The 15,748-nt window shown below is 48.3% G+C and overlaps 6 protein-coding genes across 6 annotated transcripts; 4 read left to right on the forward strand and 2 right to left on the reverse strand.

Annotated features, from left to right (window-relative positions):
- Positions 1 to 79: 79 nt before the first annotated feature.
- On the forward strand, positions 80 to 1,626 carry N7471_008974 (putative citrate synthase; the record flags this gene model as incomplete). The annotated part of the gene is made up of 4 exons (XM_057281693.1): positions 80 to 291; positions 341 to 1,351; positions 1,407 to 1,489; positions 1,544 to 1,626. 4 exons carry the CDS (start codon positions 80 to 82, stop codon positions 1,624 to 1,626), a joined length of 1,389 nt encoding a protein of 462 aa, XP_057132576.1.
- Positions 1,627 to 1,919: 293 nt separating this feature from the next.
- On the forward strand, positions 1,920 to 3,568 carry N7471_008975 (uncharacterized protein; the record flags this gene model as incomplete). The annotated part of the gene is made up of 4 exons (XM_057281694.1): positions 1,920 to 2,183; positions 2,246 to 2,477; positions 2,598 to 3,112; positions 3,176 to 3,568. 4 exons carry the CDS (start codon positions 1,920 to 1,922, stop codon positions 3,566 to 3,568), a joined length of 1,404 nt encoding a protein of 467 aa, XP_057132577.1.
- A 324-nt stretch (positions 3,569 to 3,892) lies between these two features.
- On the forward strand, positions 3,893 to 4,417 carry N7471_008976 (YbhB/YbcL family Raf kinase inhibitor-like protein; the record flags this gene model as incomplete). The annotated part of the gene is made up of 1 exon (XM_057281695.1): positions 3,893 to 4,417. One exon carries the CDS (start codon positions 3,893 to 3,895, stop codon positions 4,415 to 4,417), a length of 525 nt encoding a protein of 174 aa, XP_057132578.1.
- A 1,914-nt stretch (positions 4,418 to 6,331) lies between these two features.
- On the forward strand, positions 6,332 to 7,791 carry N7471_008977 (Zn(II)2Cys6 transcription factor domain-containing protein; the record flags this gene model as incomplete). The annotated part of the gene is made up of 2 exons (XM_057281696.1): positions 6,332 to 6,830; positions 6,893 to 7,791. The coding sequence occupies 2 exons, from the start codon at positions 6,332 to 6,334 to the stop codon at positions 7,789 to 7,791; spliced, it is 1,398 nt and encodes a 465-aa protein (XP_057132579.1).
- A 1,829-nt stretch (positions 7,792 to 9,620) lies between these two features.
- On the reverse strand, positions 9,621 to 13,820 carry N7471_008978 (ankyrin repeat domain-containing protein; the record flags this gene model as incomplete). Its single annotated transcript, XM_057281697.1, has 1 exon — positions 9,621 to 13,820. The coding sequence occupies one exon, from the start codon at positions 13,818 to 13,820 to the stop codon at positions 9,621 to 9,623; it is 4,200 nt and encodes a 1,399-aa protein (XP_057132580.1).
- A 1,258-nt stretch (positions 13,821 to 15,078) lies between these two features.
- On the reverse strand, positions 15,079 to 15,714 carry N7471_008979 (YbhB/YbcL family Raf kinase inhibitor-like protein; the record flags this gene model as incomplete). The annotated part of the gene is made up of 1 exon (XM_057281698.1): positions 15,079 to 15,714. The coding sequence occupies one exon, from the start codon at positions 15,712 to 15,714 to the stop codon at positions 15,079 to 15,081; it is 636 nt and encodes a 211-aa protein (XP_057132581.1).
- Positions 15,715 to 15,748: the final 34 nt, after the last annotated feature.

Genomic DNA, 15,748 nt, shown 5'->3' on the forward strand with positions numbered 1-15,748 from the left:
TCGCAACAGAATTCTCTTGACTGAAGTTTCGGACGAGACTTCGACGCCAAAAATCATTTTTATTGTATTCTGCTCCAAAATGTCCACAGGCACTCTATTTATTCGCGACTCACGCACTAACGCGAACTATGAGATCCCCATTAACCGAAACGCAGTACGCGCGACCGACCTTCAGGGTATCTGGGCGCCTTCGCTCAATAGTAATCGCGCAGACCAAGTTGTCCATGGGTTGCGCGTCTATGATCCCGGATTGCAAAACACGGCCGTGACAGAATCAGCTATCAGTTTCTCGTGAGAATCTCGCAAAGTTGCCTGTGTTGTTTTGCTAATTCTTGTCTAGTGATCATGAGCACGGTCTACTTCTCTATCGAGGATTTACCCTGGACCAGCTTTGGGGATGCGACTTTGAAGAAATGTTCCATCTGCTGCTATGGGGGAGATATCCTACAGCAAGTCAATGCGAAGAGTTACGCCAGACGCTGGCACAGTACATGCAAGAAGTCCCTGATATTGTCCGCCAGACCATCTTTAATCTCCCGTATGATGGTTCTCTTGGTCGTGTATCAGCCATCTTGTTTCTAACTAGCATTGAAATACGCAGGAAGGAGACTAGCCCACTACCGCTGATCCTAGCCGGCCTTTCAGCCTACCTGGCCTGTATACCCGATGTGATCCCAGCAACCACAAATGCGACGATCCACCAAACAGACATCAAACGGGCCGACCAAATCATCCTACAAACTGTTGCCGCCTACGCTGTTGTATTCGGAGCCGTACGATCCCATCGGCTAGGCATTCCCTGGAGGTCTCCGTTTCTCCACCAGACCTACTACGAGAATCTATTCACCATGGTGGGTCTCGTAGACCCAGAGACAAACCGCCCGGATCCTACACGCGTATCCTGTTTTCGGCGCTTTGGCAACCTTAACGCCGAGCACGGAATGGCTTTAACAGTCTTCTCAACCCTAGTGACCGCCTCATCCCTGACTGACCCAGTGTCCTGTTTGATAGCTGCCGTAGCCGCCGCCCACGGACCCTTACACTTCGGGGCAACAGAGTCCGCCCAACGCGCTCTCCACGACATTGGTGAACCAAAGAACGTCCCCGCCTTCATTGAAGAAATAAAAGCCGGAAAGCGAAAATTATTCGGCTATGGCCATCGAACTTATAAGGGAATGGATCCACGCGTGCGTCCCATCCAAAGCATCCTGAAGGATTTAGCCGATGTCCATCAACCACTATTAAAAGTCGCCGAAGTGATCGAGGAGGCTGCTACGAAAGACGAGTACTTTCGTACACGGGGCTTGTATCCCAATGCGGACTTCTACGGTAACTTCGTGTTTACTGGAATGTAAGTACAGTGTGACATGTGTACTATAACCCCAGATTCCAATACACTGATTTAGTGGCTTTGAGCCTGATATGATTCCCGCGGCAATGCTTGCTCATCGCATTATGGGTATCATGGCGCACTGGAGAGAGTACATGGGTAAGGAAAATATTTATTTGGGGCTTAATACCTTGGCTGACGGGCTATCCATAGTCACCCGTGGCAAGCTGTTTAGACCTACTCATCTGTATACGGGTCATGCAGCGCCAACGTCAGACCCCAGGCCTAAAATATAGGAATTTGAAAATATAGCCAGGGTGTGGTTGTTTCAACCGATCTTGTTAGCTGCTTTCCGTATAAAAATGAATGAAGGCTCTTTATAATACGCAATTTATTGAGAATTAATGTCCTTGGCCTCTGTAAAAGCCCATTGGATACATATATAGTTGAAGAGTGATTGGCCCCTCACCGATGCAGTGATATTGGGTTCACGGCTAATTTAATGGCCAAAAGGACCGAGTATATATTCGCCATCTAGCCCACAAGAAATTCTGTGAAAGCTTTGTTTGGCCTTCTACTTTGAGCCAAAATGAGCAATCGAGATCGTCATCAACAAGTGCGGCAGCAGGACGACGATGTCGATGAACAAACGGCTTTGCTGCATCCTGCTCCTAGGACCGAGCCATATTCCGTGTTCACGCCGACCCAGAAACGCTTCATTATTCTGACAGCGGCACTGGCGTCGAGCTTTTCACCTCTATCTGCCAATATCTACTACCCGGCATTGAATTCGATTGCAAAGGACTTGCGAGTCAGTCCATCTCAAATGAATCTGACGATCACCACATATATGGTATGTTATACATTAGATCCTACAAGTTCTGCTCGAATATACTAACATTCCTCGGTCTGAAGATATGCCAGGGCCTCGCTCCAATGTTGACAGGATCATTGGCAGACCAAGCTGGTCGTAGACCCGCATACATTCTTTGCTTCGTGATATATATATTTGGAAACATTGCTCTTGCCCTGCAACATAGCTTTCTAGCGCTCCTAGCTCTTCGTGCCGTCCAAAGCTGTGGCAGTAGCGGCACCGTGGCCCTTGCATCCGCAGTGGCGGCCGACATTATCACATCAGCCGAGCGAGGTATGTACATGGGTTTTACCTCCTTAGGAAACATTCTTGCTCCATCTATTGGGCCGATTCTCGGAGGTGTTTTAAGTAACTATCTGGGCTGGGGAGCAATATTCTGGTTTCTCGCTATAGCAGCCGGTACTTTCTTCGTCCCGCTGTTGCTCTTCTTTCCCGAAACCTGCCGTGGGATTGTGGGAAATGGCTCGACTCCTGCAGTTGGATGGAATCGAGCCATTTGGAGTTACTTTCGGACCACCACCGAAGTGACCCCGCCTGCATCAAGTGTGCCGAGGAGGCGCATGAATGTCCCTAACCCAGGCTCGACCCTGCGTCTGCTTTCCCACCGACCTGTGGGACTGGTCCTTTTGGCAAATGGAGTTGTTTTCAGCAGCTACTATGCCGTCACAGCTGGAATTCCCGCACTTTTCCACAGAATCTATGATCTAGATGACTTGGATATTGGACTATGCTTTATTCCTGCAGGGCTGGGATCACTACTCAGTGCAACTGCCAACGGAGTATTAGTTGACTGGAACTACGGACGGGCTCGACGCACCGCCGGCCAGACGGTACACAAGAACCAAAAGCAGGACATCATTGGATTTCCCATCGAACAAGCGAGGTTGCAGATTGGCCTGCCAATGACAGTACATTGCCCTGAGACATCCTTGTGTTTGACCCTTTCGGTTGACTTTCATTTCCCCTTTTAGGTACTTGCAGCTGTCTCAATAGTCGTCTACGCGGTACTCATACCCTTGAAGCCACCACTCCTAGTCGCGCTTATGGTGGTGTTTGTAATTTGCTTTTGTATTACGGCGGTATACAACGTGATGAATATTCTCATTGTCGACTTGTACTACGAGACGCCTGCTACCGTGATGGCTGCTAACAACCTTGTGCGGTGTTTCCTTGGCGCTGGTGCAGCAGCGATGGTCAACCCTCTGATCAAGCGAATTGGTGTGCAATGGACATATTGTTTTGTCTCCGGCGCAATTGCTCTAGTCATTCCGGTTCTAGGCGTTGTTTACGTTCAGGGCTGGGAATGGCGCAAAAAACAAGCCGAGACTGATGCACAACTGCGAACTGTACACGAGAGACCGTAGTACCATTTAGGGCAAGCGGGTCTATAAATTGAATCACAAAGCCTAGTGGCGTTGATCTTGTTCTCGCATTTTGGATTGATATGCGATAGTTGAATTCTACTCGGTTGATTCCACGATAAGACAATAATATGATCCCACTAGTTACACTCCTCTTTGGTGTTCTAACGGAGATAGTCCAGATCTTCCCTTGGACGTCTGGTCAGCAACTGCAAATACGGTATCCTGGTGGGCCATGGATAACTCCTGGTATGGAGTTGGATATTCGAGGTGTGTGAATGGCGAAAGAATTAAATCGACCACTTTAACATCAGCCCAGAGACCAGCATGATTCCCGAGATCAGTAGCATGAACCTCCAATGCAACAAGAAATACCTTATTCTATTCATCGACCTTGACGCCATCCTACCAGGAACTCATATCCAATCTGTCATTCTACACTGGTACCAAGCAAACCTCATGATAGATTGCACAAAGCCGACACCTCCTTCCACAATCGTTCCTGGCAAGGACCACGGGGACAAATATAATCCGGCAGCTTCGTACATAGCTCCTCGTGCACCACCAAATACTCACCACCGTTACGTGTATCTCCTTTTTGCGCAGCCCCCAGCCTATCAATTCCCCTATTGCTTCTCACATGTGTTCCCGGAGACTATTAGAGCCCGCGCCGGATTCGATATCAGGAAGTTTGTGCAGGCAGCAGGGTTGGACCCTCCCATTGCCATGAACTATTTCATTGGTAGACATGAACCTACCGAGGGCGAGACAACCACGATGCCCCAGAGTGCGACAAAGACCTCGTTCCGTTCCGTAGATTGTCCCACGAGAACAGCCGGGTTGGTGTCATGAGCTAGGGACTGCATGGGGGAAATGGAAACTGTGGTTGGTTTATATTACGAGACTAGGAAATATGATCGATATTTATGAGACACGCTATTTTTGGAACCCTCCGTTATTTGGAATCATACATTTAATTAGGCTGCCCTAAAAGTAGTCCCCAAATTCACGAATCTGAAGTTTCCAATGTGAAAGGCTATTTAAATGTCTTGATTGATGTTTGTATTGCATTCGTTAAAGTGGGATTCGAATGTGGTTTCCATCACGCTTTGTGTTTATTATTTGCGATGCCATTATGGGATATCACATTGGTGGTACGGTATTGGAGTGATCCTCACGTTGAGGAGGGGATGAAGTGTGGTATACCCTCCAAGCAATCCAATGGAGCTTTGTATCTGGTTCCAACGGTGACCGGACAAGGGACTACTGGAGATAGTCCAGCTAGTCTGGTAGAAAAAGGGATGCGGGTGTTTATATGGCAAATCTGGATGTTAAATAGTTCTAGGACACCTGTAAACGGAAAATAGCTGTTTCAAATAGATGACAATCAGGCGAAGGGTCGTAAATCCGAAGTGGGCGTAAAGGCCGTGAGTCTAGCTTAGCTTTCCTGGCGCTTTGCTTTTATATTACCCTTAAGCTTGATAATATAAATTCCTGTGCTATACAGTGTAGGCTTAGGGAGGGATATAAATGGTAGTATATATTGGAAAGAAGCTAAATCGTCAACGGGGACAACTCAAACATTGGGATCGTTGAATTGCTTTTCGGTTGATGGCGCAGGAGATAGTAGATACAATCTGTACCGCAATCCTAATAACTATGCTCTCAACAAAACCCCATACATTTATCCGTTCATCCTAGTCTTCCCTTTCCGCAATAATTTCGCGAAGTTTTAGTGCAAAGAATCAAATCGCCGTGGCCCGAGCAATCACACAGCCACCTTGTTCGTACACGCTGGTAGCATTGGATGAAAATTCCCAAACGCTTCATCATGAGAAAATGAGTTTAAATCGACAGCCCCGAGTCTGGAGCATAGAAGGAAACGCAATTTGTATAGTGTATCGAAAAACCTTCGCTGGGTCGACGGTTGATCTAATACAACGACCATATTAGAAACAGCACATCCAGTTGCTAGGCGGTAATAACGGGCCAATGGTTATCTCTCGATAAGCATCATCAAGCAACTGTCCTATCAGGTGAATATATACTCCGGCTAAGAAGAGCATGGAAAGAAATTTCGACAGATTAATTGCTGGATGTCGCTGTTATGGGAGAGCTTCTCGGTCAAGTCAACGGGCAGACATTGTAGTCCGGTTTGATGTCCATTGTCTAATGATGGCCTTGTATTTTCATCTGATTTATCTCAATACGTCATCAACTCGAATAGGGCGTTGCTCTAGAAGGAAACATGTGCTTTTTATGTGCAACAACAATGGGCCGGAATCTTGCGTAAGCAAGCATACGAGCTCCCTGAAATGTGAATACCATACGACAGCATTACTGAAATCAATTAGCATCCAAAAACATCGTATACTGCACCACTGAAATTGTTCACTGATGGATGGCGAGATAAGGTTGACCCCCCCCCCTAGACTACAAGTGCGGTACTCGCACGCAGGTCCCAAGGAGGGTAGGACAAAACTATTTGTCATGAGTAAAGTTCACGATCCATGTAACTTTTCGTGCTTTCGGCAATTGCTGTCATGGAAGTTCATCGTGGTGTGGGTAAACAGTGTCGCCTTTCGTGATGAATGCAGGAGTGCAATCAAACGTGGTCCTGTGTTGTTGGACAGTAGAGATTCGGGGGAACTGAGCATGAGATGCAATATAAATACCTCGAGTTGACCCAAGAACAAGGAGAACCAAACTCGTTGATCATGGAGTTCAAGAGAACAGCAATTTAAACTTCTTTTTCACGATCTTCACATGGCTGAGAGCTCTACCAAGAGCTCTAACCAGTCTAACGGTCAACTGCTTCCCAATCAAAAGATGCGCACAACCTGCAACGCCTGTCAACAAGCGAAGATACGATGTAGCCACACCTACCCCTGTGACCGGTGCGAGAGTCACGGGTATGAGTGTGTCTATTCAATCTCGCAACCGCTGGGCCGGCCGACAAAGAAGAGGGTGAGTCGGCCAGCAGCAGCTGGGGCAGTCGTGAAGACGCGCAGGGGGGAGGCGGAGGTAGTTGACCGTCCGACTCGGCGAAGTGCGGCGAGGGCACCGAGGCCAACCCCAGCAGTGAGAGCGAAGAGGGCGCGCAGGGTCCCAAGTCGGGTCCCGAGTCCAACAACAGCATCGGGCTCGGGTCCTGGCTCAAGGGAAGAGTCGCACAAGAGCGACTCCAGGGCCGGCACTGAAGTCACACCACCGGAGGAAGACTTTCAGTGGCCGAGTTTCACAGAGTTGTTCTCGGAGCTTCCAGGTGAGCACAGACCTAGTTAATGGGGTATATAGGTATCGATAGATGACCGTTGGGATTCGCAGAAAACCACACAAATGGAGAAGGGGTCCAGAACCAGAATGTCGTTAGCGCAAACGAGGCCAATAACCACGCCATTCCAGGATTTGCCAATACCAGCCTGGACAGCTCGTTTGAGCGAGCTGACGGATTCGAAAGTTTTGGGGGTCCCCGTTTTCCTGAGCCGCGTGTTGACTATTCCACACAGTATTATACTCCCCAAATCGGTTTGATGATCGATGAACGTCCCATTGGAGGATTTCTCCACACCGCTGCGCCGGGTACCCAGTCCGGGTCACTCTTTCAGGGTGGTGCAATCTACCCCTTTAGCCTCGCACCGAACGCAATTCAGGTCTCCGGAACAGTACAGGACCCTGCCAGAATCATGGAATTGCCCTCCAATGATGTCTGGCAAGAACCCATCGATACTGAGTCCAGTCAATCTCTTTTACCAGAAGAGATTGACCTTGAGGCACTGCCGGAAGATGCTTTTTCCCTTCACTGCGATTGCTATTCCCAGGCATTCAGTGAAGTCGTGCGATCGGGGGAGGGAAATGGGTCAAATAGGATATTGCTCCACCTGGAAAGGGTGCAGCAACAGGGAGTGGTCATCCTTCAATGTCAAGTCTGCTTTACTTCAAATGCCAGGGCTAACATTCTCACTTTATTAGTCATGGCGATTGAGAAAGCGGCACGGGCGTTAAAGATGAGGGGCAAAATGGCCACTACCTCGGTGCAAGGGGGGGTTCATTCCGTGTGGGGAGAGGAGGACATCAGCCAGATGCGCCATTGTCTGTCACATCTATCAATTATCGTCCGTTTCATCCACCAAGATCTCCAGTGTGTCTCGCCTTCAAGATGGCACCTGGTGATGGCGGACGAGACAGATCGTCGGCTGCAGTCGATTATTCGAATCTTCGAGTGATTGCTGGTTGAAGTTGTGTATATAGTGTGGGACGCGGAATGGAGCCTGAGAACTCGTGAGGTTTTTTATTTTAAATTTTCGAAGACTCATATCAGTAATAATGAGAGGAGTGGTGATCGTTTAGATAGTTCCGCCGTAGCTGTATGGCTCGTTCTTGTAAGAAGTCAGAGAAATCGATAAATCACCCAGCATGCAGATACGCTTACATGGACAACAAAGTCTCCTGCAAATTATTCGATTATCATGAATGCATCTGACACCAGTGATCCGACTCAGAATATACAACGCCACCTCCCCGGCTCCCCGAGATGGGTTGACTTGCACTGGTAAAGGTCCTCGTGTCAGCTGGCTCGCACAGAAAACTTTAAGTAAACAAGAACTTATCACGATTGACCATTTTAGGACGCTTTTCGAGAGAAACATTCTCAAAAGAAATGATGCATGTGGAAGGAATGGTTTCTGGCGGTGGGTGTTTCCATCTTAATTCTTGTCTACAGTCAGGTTGAGTACTGGTAGTGGAACCTTTATTGCTGCTGAACGGTTAAATCTTTATGACACTCGGTGAGGATGCCTTATTCCCAGAATATGCCGAAAAGAAGCGTTTTATAGGAAGGTACAAGCTTTGGGTGGATTCCTGATAGCTATATAAAAGGAAACGGTCTATTTATAAACTACTATATTATTCTTCTCCCTAACCCGAAATAGCCCGCAATCTAATAGGCCTAGGCGTAAGCGAGTTTAGGCTTCCGCAGAGCCCATAAAGCTTAAAGCCCAACCTAGCCCAACCCACGAATGGGCTAGGCTTTTTTAAGGCCTACGGCCTATCGTGGGGGCCTATTAGGGGCCTATTCCTTAATAAATAGTGCAAATATACTATTTCTGTTACCAGCCAGTTCTTTAAACAAAATAGTGCATTTCAACTAAAATACGAAGTACAAAGAAGTAGACTTCCGCAAAGCTCGCAAAGCCCGAAACCCGACCCGACTCGACCCTTAAAAGGGTCGGGTTTCGAGCCCATTTCTAAAGCTCGTAGCGGGCTTCGGGCTTTTAGTTTGGCGTTCGTCTAACTAACCAGATCTACCAAATACCGGTAAAGAATGTATTATAATCCCGACTCAGGCTCGGTCGGCCTCCTCCCATGGGATAGGGATGATTCTATTCTTATACACGGATAAGGACATCCTCTTTATAGGAGAGGGGATAATTGTAACGGATAAAGATCCTTACAACTAGAATACCTAGAGCAGGTCGTATAAGTGATCTATCAATAGATCGGTATCGATTCGATATCGATCCCAGAGGGGTTCGTCAGGTGATATCAATGTCAGCATTAGCATGTTAGGTTCCATATAGTAGGGATCCCCTAAGGACCCTCTTAATTCTAGGAAGAATTAGTCTTAGCACACTCTACAATACATTGTGTTCCCCTCTCAGTCATAATGTCTTACCCGGTTGACAGGCCTTACACCTGAGAACAGTATACCATTACAAAGTGCCTTAGTTGAGTTAGACTTTTACCTCGCTTTTGTTATATAGACACTTGAAGCATATTGACATTTACACTTGACACCTGTCAGTTCTCAATTCACTTGTCGATAGTGGTCGAAGAAGTAAATGGACATTGTAGCTGATCATAATACCTCCACAGTGCCGTATTCGAAGCTGCATTGAGATGATTCAGCTGAGCAACAAGTTCATGTTTCTTGCTGTGCTCAAGCCGACCCCACATGGCTTCTTTCTATCACTGTCACTCCCTTGACCCCGGTGTGTGAGAATAGTCTAGACACTCGTTCGCCCTAGTCATATTACACTCCAATGGTTGCAGACATCTAGCAATCCAAACCTTTCTTCTTCTTTGACTCCTTGATCAGCTCGACGATGCTGGTGTTGCGATAAGCCATTGCGTACCACAGCGCCGTCTTTCCATTAGAATCCATCACGTCTATGTTGACCTGACCAGTCTTGAGAAGTCGTTTGACAACGGTGTCATGGCCGTTCTGTGCCGCATATGATAGCGCTGTCCGTCCAAGCTCGTTCTTCATATCTGGCTCGACTTTGCCAGTCTCGATAAGCCGTTTGACAACGGTGTCATGGCCGTTCTCTGCCGCATATGATAGCGCTGTCCGTCCAAGCTCGTTCTTCATATCTGGCTCGACTTTGCCAGTCTCGAGAAGCCGTTTGACAACGGTGTCATGACCGTTCTCTGCCGCATATGATAGCGCTGTCCCTCCATACCTGCTCTTTATGTCCGGCTCGACTTTGCCGATCTCGAGAAGCCATTTAACAACGGTGTCATGCCCGTTCTCTGCCGCATATGATAGCGCTGTCCGTCCATACCCGCTCTTCATATCTGGCTCGACTTTGCCGGTCTCGAGAAGCCATTTGACAACGGTGTCATGGCCGTTCTCTGCCGCATATGATAGCGCTGTCCGGACACCTTTCCCTTTCATGTCTGGCTCGACTTTACCGGTCTCGAGAAGCCGTTTGGCAACGGTGTCATGGCCGTTCTCTACCGCATATGATAGCGCTGTCCGTCCAAGCTCGTTCTTCATATCTGGCTTGACTTTGCCATTCTCGAGAAGCCGTTTGATAACGGTGTCATGGCCGTTCTGTGCCGCATATGATAGCGCTGTCCGTCCATACCCGCTCTTCATATCTGGCTCGACTTTGCCATTCTCGAGAAGCCATTTGACAACGGTGTCATGGCCGTTCTCTGCCGCATATGATAGCGCTGTCCGGTCACCTTTCCCTTTCGTCATATCTGGCTCGACTTTACCGGTCTCGAGAAGTCGTTTAACAACGGTATCGTAACCGTTCTCTGCCGCCCATGATAACGGCGTTCGTTGCTGAGCATCTCTTTGGTCTGGAGGGACACGAACATCTCTTAGCAACAGCTCAACTACTTCATGACAACCTGCTCCTGAGGCGTATGACAATGGTGTCCTTTGATGATGATCCTCCGAGTTTGGGAAACTTCCACATTTCATCAAGTCTTCCACAATGGTGATACTTCCACTTTCTGCCGCGTGTGACAGGGGTGTTCTGCCATTTGTGTCTCGAAAATCCGGTTCGCGACCTAATTCAAGCAACGCAAGTGCCACCTCCACCCATCCATGTTTCGCCGCTAAACAAAGGGCTTTTCCTTTTTGTTCTCTTTCTGTCTCGAATGCTGGATGGGTGACAAACAGTAGTGCAGTTTCCAAACAGTCCGTTTCTATATTAGCGAGGTCGGCGTCGCTGGCCTGATGTTGTGCTATCGTATTCGCAATATTGAAGTAGCGATTAATAACTTCGCGCGCGGACACCGATTGGTCACACTTCTGCTTATCGAGCCTAGAGATTCCGTCCTTGCCAAATGCCCTCGAGGACTCTTCTATTAAGGCCCACCGGTATAGCTCGCATAGAGCAATTGTCGCTTGCTTGGCGAGTGTCCCTTCCGATCCCGGTCCGTGATCTTCGTCTTTATCAATCACGTGTGTATAAGAATGCTGGGGTTGCCTGCAGATATTCCATGCCCATTGTAGCACCCTTTCTGCCTTCTTCCAATCCTTACGTTCTCGGTGCTGATTTGCGTTTTTCCTTGCTGCTGCTAAGGCACTCGCTGCAGAGGGCATCTCGAGTTGAGGCAACACTAATGGCATCACACAAAGTAGAGCTTCCAGTTTTGAGCCCAATCGCATCTCCGTAAAAAGTGTAACAATCTCAGACACTAGGCCGTTCTCAAGTCTAATCGATTCAGCATCCTTAATATGAATATCTCCAAAATTGTCCACAATGTCAAGAATGCTTGTGAGAAATGATGCAAAAATCTCCTGGGCACAGGATATCACAAGCGAACCTATCATCGGGGCGGACCAAAGGTCGAAGTCTTGGCTCTGCGACAGATTTGCAGTTTTCCAACCAAAGAAACGAAGAGGAGGTGGTTGAGTAAGCTGTACATCTGGTGCAAGCTCGCCGATAGGATACACATCCGTTACCTCCGGATTTGTCGACATTGTCCATACCGCACTCGCGTCGCGTAGTTCAGTGGACGCAGAGTGTAGAGCGGATTTCGTGATGGTTTTCATATCGTCGCCAAGCCATATCTCTAAGTCCGGTTTCATGACCTGGTCGGTTGGAATGATGCGTCGTGCCCCAATATCACTCGCCGTGGACCTTATGAAACCAGTCCATTGGTCCTTAGTCTCTATCCTCGGATCAGACTTCAACGACCAGACCCATAGACCGAGGATGCCTTCTAGCTCTCGTTTATTTTTAAGTACCCAGGGGCTTCCTAGAGCTGCGGAATCTTGGGTGAATTCCAGGTAAATTGTGTGCTCCTGGGGTATCGAGGGTTGGTTGGCTTGTTTGCCAAGAGCGCAATCGATGCCCCAGAACATAGATGAGGCTGTCTCCCACTTTTTCTTAATCTTGGCCTTCGAAAGAATTGTTTTAATAGTAGCCTCAATCAGCGCAGCTATCTGTCGACTCTCGCTTCGGACCTCCACCATTTCACTCCTGAATTCCCTAGCGGGGGCGGCAGACGACGTAGATAAATCCGTGAGCGACGCAAGTCGGGTTCGATATGCCAACAATATAGCAGCAGCATTCCAATAATCAGGAGACGGGTGCTCGATACTCATTTTGTTCGTCCCAGATGCACCACAGAGTCTCCAGAAGCGCCGATCTTGATCACCGGGGCTTACTAGAGTTGATGATGGGTTTTTGATGTCTTTTCCAAAAATATCACGGCCAATGCGTAAGGCGAGCCAGTCGAGTTCGTGGCCAACGACCTCGTCCGGAAATGTGGCGAAGCAATTATCCTTAGGCCTCAGTCGCTGCATACGGAGCATAGCTCGAGCTATACTCATAACCATAGTAACTCCTAACTGAGCGACGGAGACCGCTGAATATATACCTCTAAGGCCAGTAAATTGTAAGACAAAGCCAGAGATCGTGGTCCCAATAGCTGCCCAAACTCCAAGCTTCGATTCCTGTGACACGTTCTTTCTCTTAGAAGTTATGTATTTCTTAAGCTTCTTGTCATAGTCCGTGTGTGAGAAGGCATCAAAGGTTTGATCGCCGATGATTTGACCACCGGGCTGTATCCAATACATAGATGATTTATCGGTGACATTTTCTCGCCGGCGCCAGACATCCTCCTCAGTGCTCTGGCCAATTAGAAATGCGCAATGAAACATTCCGCCACAGACTAGGACAGTCCCGATGATAACAAGTGGGCATGCATAAGACTCTGGGGGCTTGTTATTGTTGCCCCATTTCAGGTAATACGTCGTAAAGCCGGCAAAAACCAAAACGCCAACTTGCAGAACCAGGCCAAGAAGAGCGATTACGTAGAAGACATGCTTCGATTTTTCTTTGATTCCAATATTGAGGGAGAGATTCGGAGCAAATGTCGTAAAGGGTGCATGCGATACATCGGGCGATTTAGGGGCTGACTCAGTGTCAGACTTCTTCTCCACTGCTGTTTTCGTTCTCCATAGCGACGTGACTTTACTTTTCCATAGTGTGACGCGGTTCTTAGGTGTTTCTTTTCGCCATAGGGCCTGGCCTTTATCTCGTTCAAGGTATTGCTGAAATGTGTATATACCGGCTGTGTCGTCTTTCGGATCGCTAAAATCATGATCCGGGTCGTGGACAATCTCGAGAATTTTTGGACGACCAAAGACGCGCGCGATGCCACCACTGTTATAGAGCTCACATACATCCCGGCTTGTCGAGGTGCATAGCTCCGCCTCCGCGTTGCCCGCTCCTTCTTGAGCTCTGCCGATGAAGGCGCGTAGTGACGGGGTTCCGCACACTCGAATTGCAGAGACGACCCCTGTCAAGATGCCTATCGGGGCCATGGCAAAAATGAAGTAATCGATTGCATTGACGCTCTCACTTAGGTACTGCTTCGTGATCTGTTCACCAAAGAGGGATAGAAATGGCGCGAGGTCGGTCGCGAGATTGTTCGAAAAGTCATCCCAGCCACCTGCATGGACCACTGGCAGGGCGATCAAGATCGTGAATAAAGTATATGTGAGCATTGTCTGTCAGTGCCTGTCGGGATCGGGGGCAGAGTTGCACAAGCAAAATCTGACTTTGCACCACTAACGTTACTTTGGACACGTTTTACACAGCCATGGGGCTGAACGATTGCCCTGGTGCCAAGAATATACGTGCAGGCTAATTGCGTGGAGCGTCTAGCTCTGTTTTCTTATTCGCCAGCTCAGAAGGCCCGATCGCACAAATGGATACAACAGACGAACTTGAAGGCGCTTTTCGAGTTTCTACATGTAGACTAGTTTTTAAGAAGCAAAAATTGTCATATATCGAAGGTACAATACCACAACTGATATTAATCGTACTTAAAGAGAACATAGGCAAAATCTGTCTTGCGGGTAATGATTGTCGGCTCGCCTGCCGGCCCGAACCGACCCAGATATCTCGTAGCTGCGTCTCTGGCCACCCTATCAACGTCTTTGACAAGAGGAAAAAGATATTATGGCACTTTGACTTAGATAGTCCCAGCCTATGATGATCCGCGATATGATCTGTAGCAGATCACTAACTATCAATGCCAACCTGCGAATATTTGCCGCCGTCCGAGCACCCCTAATCCCTAGCAGCCGTCCCCGATCATATATCTATACTCGAGTATTGCTTCGATGAAAATCTCGAAGAATATATCGAGTAACAGAACATATCGGCTCTTTTTACCGGAACGAGGCAAATGCCGCCAAGGGACTAGAAACGAACTCGGCACATCGAACAGAGCGCGTAGATAAAGGGCTGGGGCAGTTCTAGGATCTCATCCGCCGTAGAATGATAGAATTTGCAGTCCCGTTGGAGAGTGGGAGAAGGCTCCTGAATCCACGTTGGGCAATCCCTCCCACCATTATTAACATTTCATGGCAAGCCTCATGATTAACATGAAGCCATGTATGCAGTCGTTCATTGGTCGAAAAGGCTTTTCAGGGCCAGATGAGGAAAAAATTTGTAACTGCGCTCTGACATGAGATATTACCAACAGTATTTGAACTAGGCTGGGGTTCATGAGCTATTAGTGATGATTACACAAATTAGTTAGAAAATCCATAACAGATTTGAATAACGATGGCGAAAGCTATATTGTTATTAGGATTTTAGTTCCATAACGATACTTACATGACGGATCCCGGTGTATGTAAGGGAATGAAATACAGACACGCTGCCAAAGTACCTTGGGCCCATTTTTCAAACTCGACCCCCATGTTCGTCCCACGCTGCTTATGTTGATGTAAAGGAAATTGTGTTGATGACGATCTAGTTGGGCCAAGGCTTTTCAAAGGTGCCAGTCCACTGAGCCCATCCGATGACCTTGCCCGCCATAGCGCGCTTGATATCCTTCTTGGTCGCCTTCTCAGGAGCCTTGAACTTCAGTGACTCATTGAGGGCGATAATGGTGAAGACGTAGCGATGCTTTCCGTGACCGAGGGGTGCGCCAGCGCCGACATACGGCAATCCGCGTAAGTTGGGCACAAAACGCCAACCGGCAACAGTCAGGCGGGAAATCTTGGAGTGTTCATCCGGGTGGATATTAGCTGCTTCAGCCTTGGTAGTCGAGGCTGGAATTGCCCAGAGGAGACCGTGGTGGAATACTAGGAATGGGATCGGTGGATCGAGGTCTTCACAGAGGAGTACATACTCCCTAACCTCCTCGCGACAGTCTGGAGCGGTCCAGTGCAGCGCAGGAAGACAACCCTTGCCATCAAGGGCCTTGCAGGTACAGTGGAGAGGTAGCTTGGAGCCCGAGGGGCCAGCCTTGGGTGCCTCGAGGGTCATGTTGGGTTCCGGAAGATCTTTGAAGGCCGGGCAATGAATGATCTGGCCCGAGTCATGCCCACGGATTGGGTACAGGAGCCGGCCAATGATGAATTCAAGATAATGCAGGATCGCCATGGCACATAGATTTGATAGAACTGGGGAAATGAAT

This window comes from Penicillium samsonianum, assembly GCF_028829775.1.
Source record: "Penicillium samsonianum strain IBT 33392 chromosome Unknown utg000005l_segment0_segment0, whole genome shotgun sequence".
Lineage (NCBI taxonomy): Eukaryota > Fungi > Ascomycota > Eurotiomycetes > Eurotiales > Aspergillaceae > Penicillium > Penicillium samsonianum.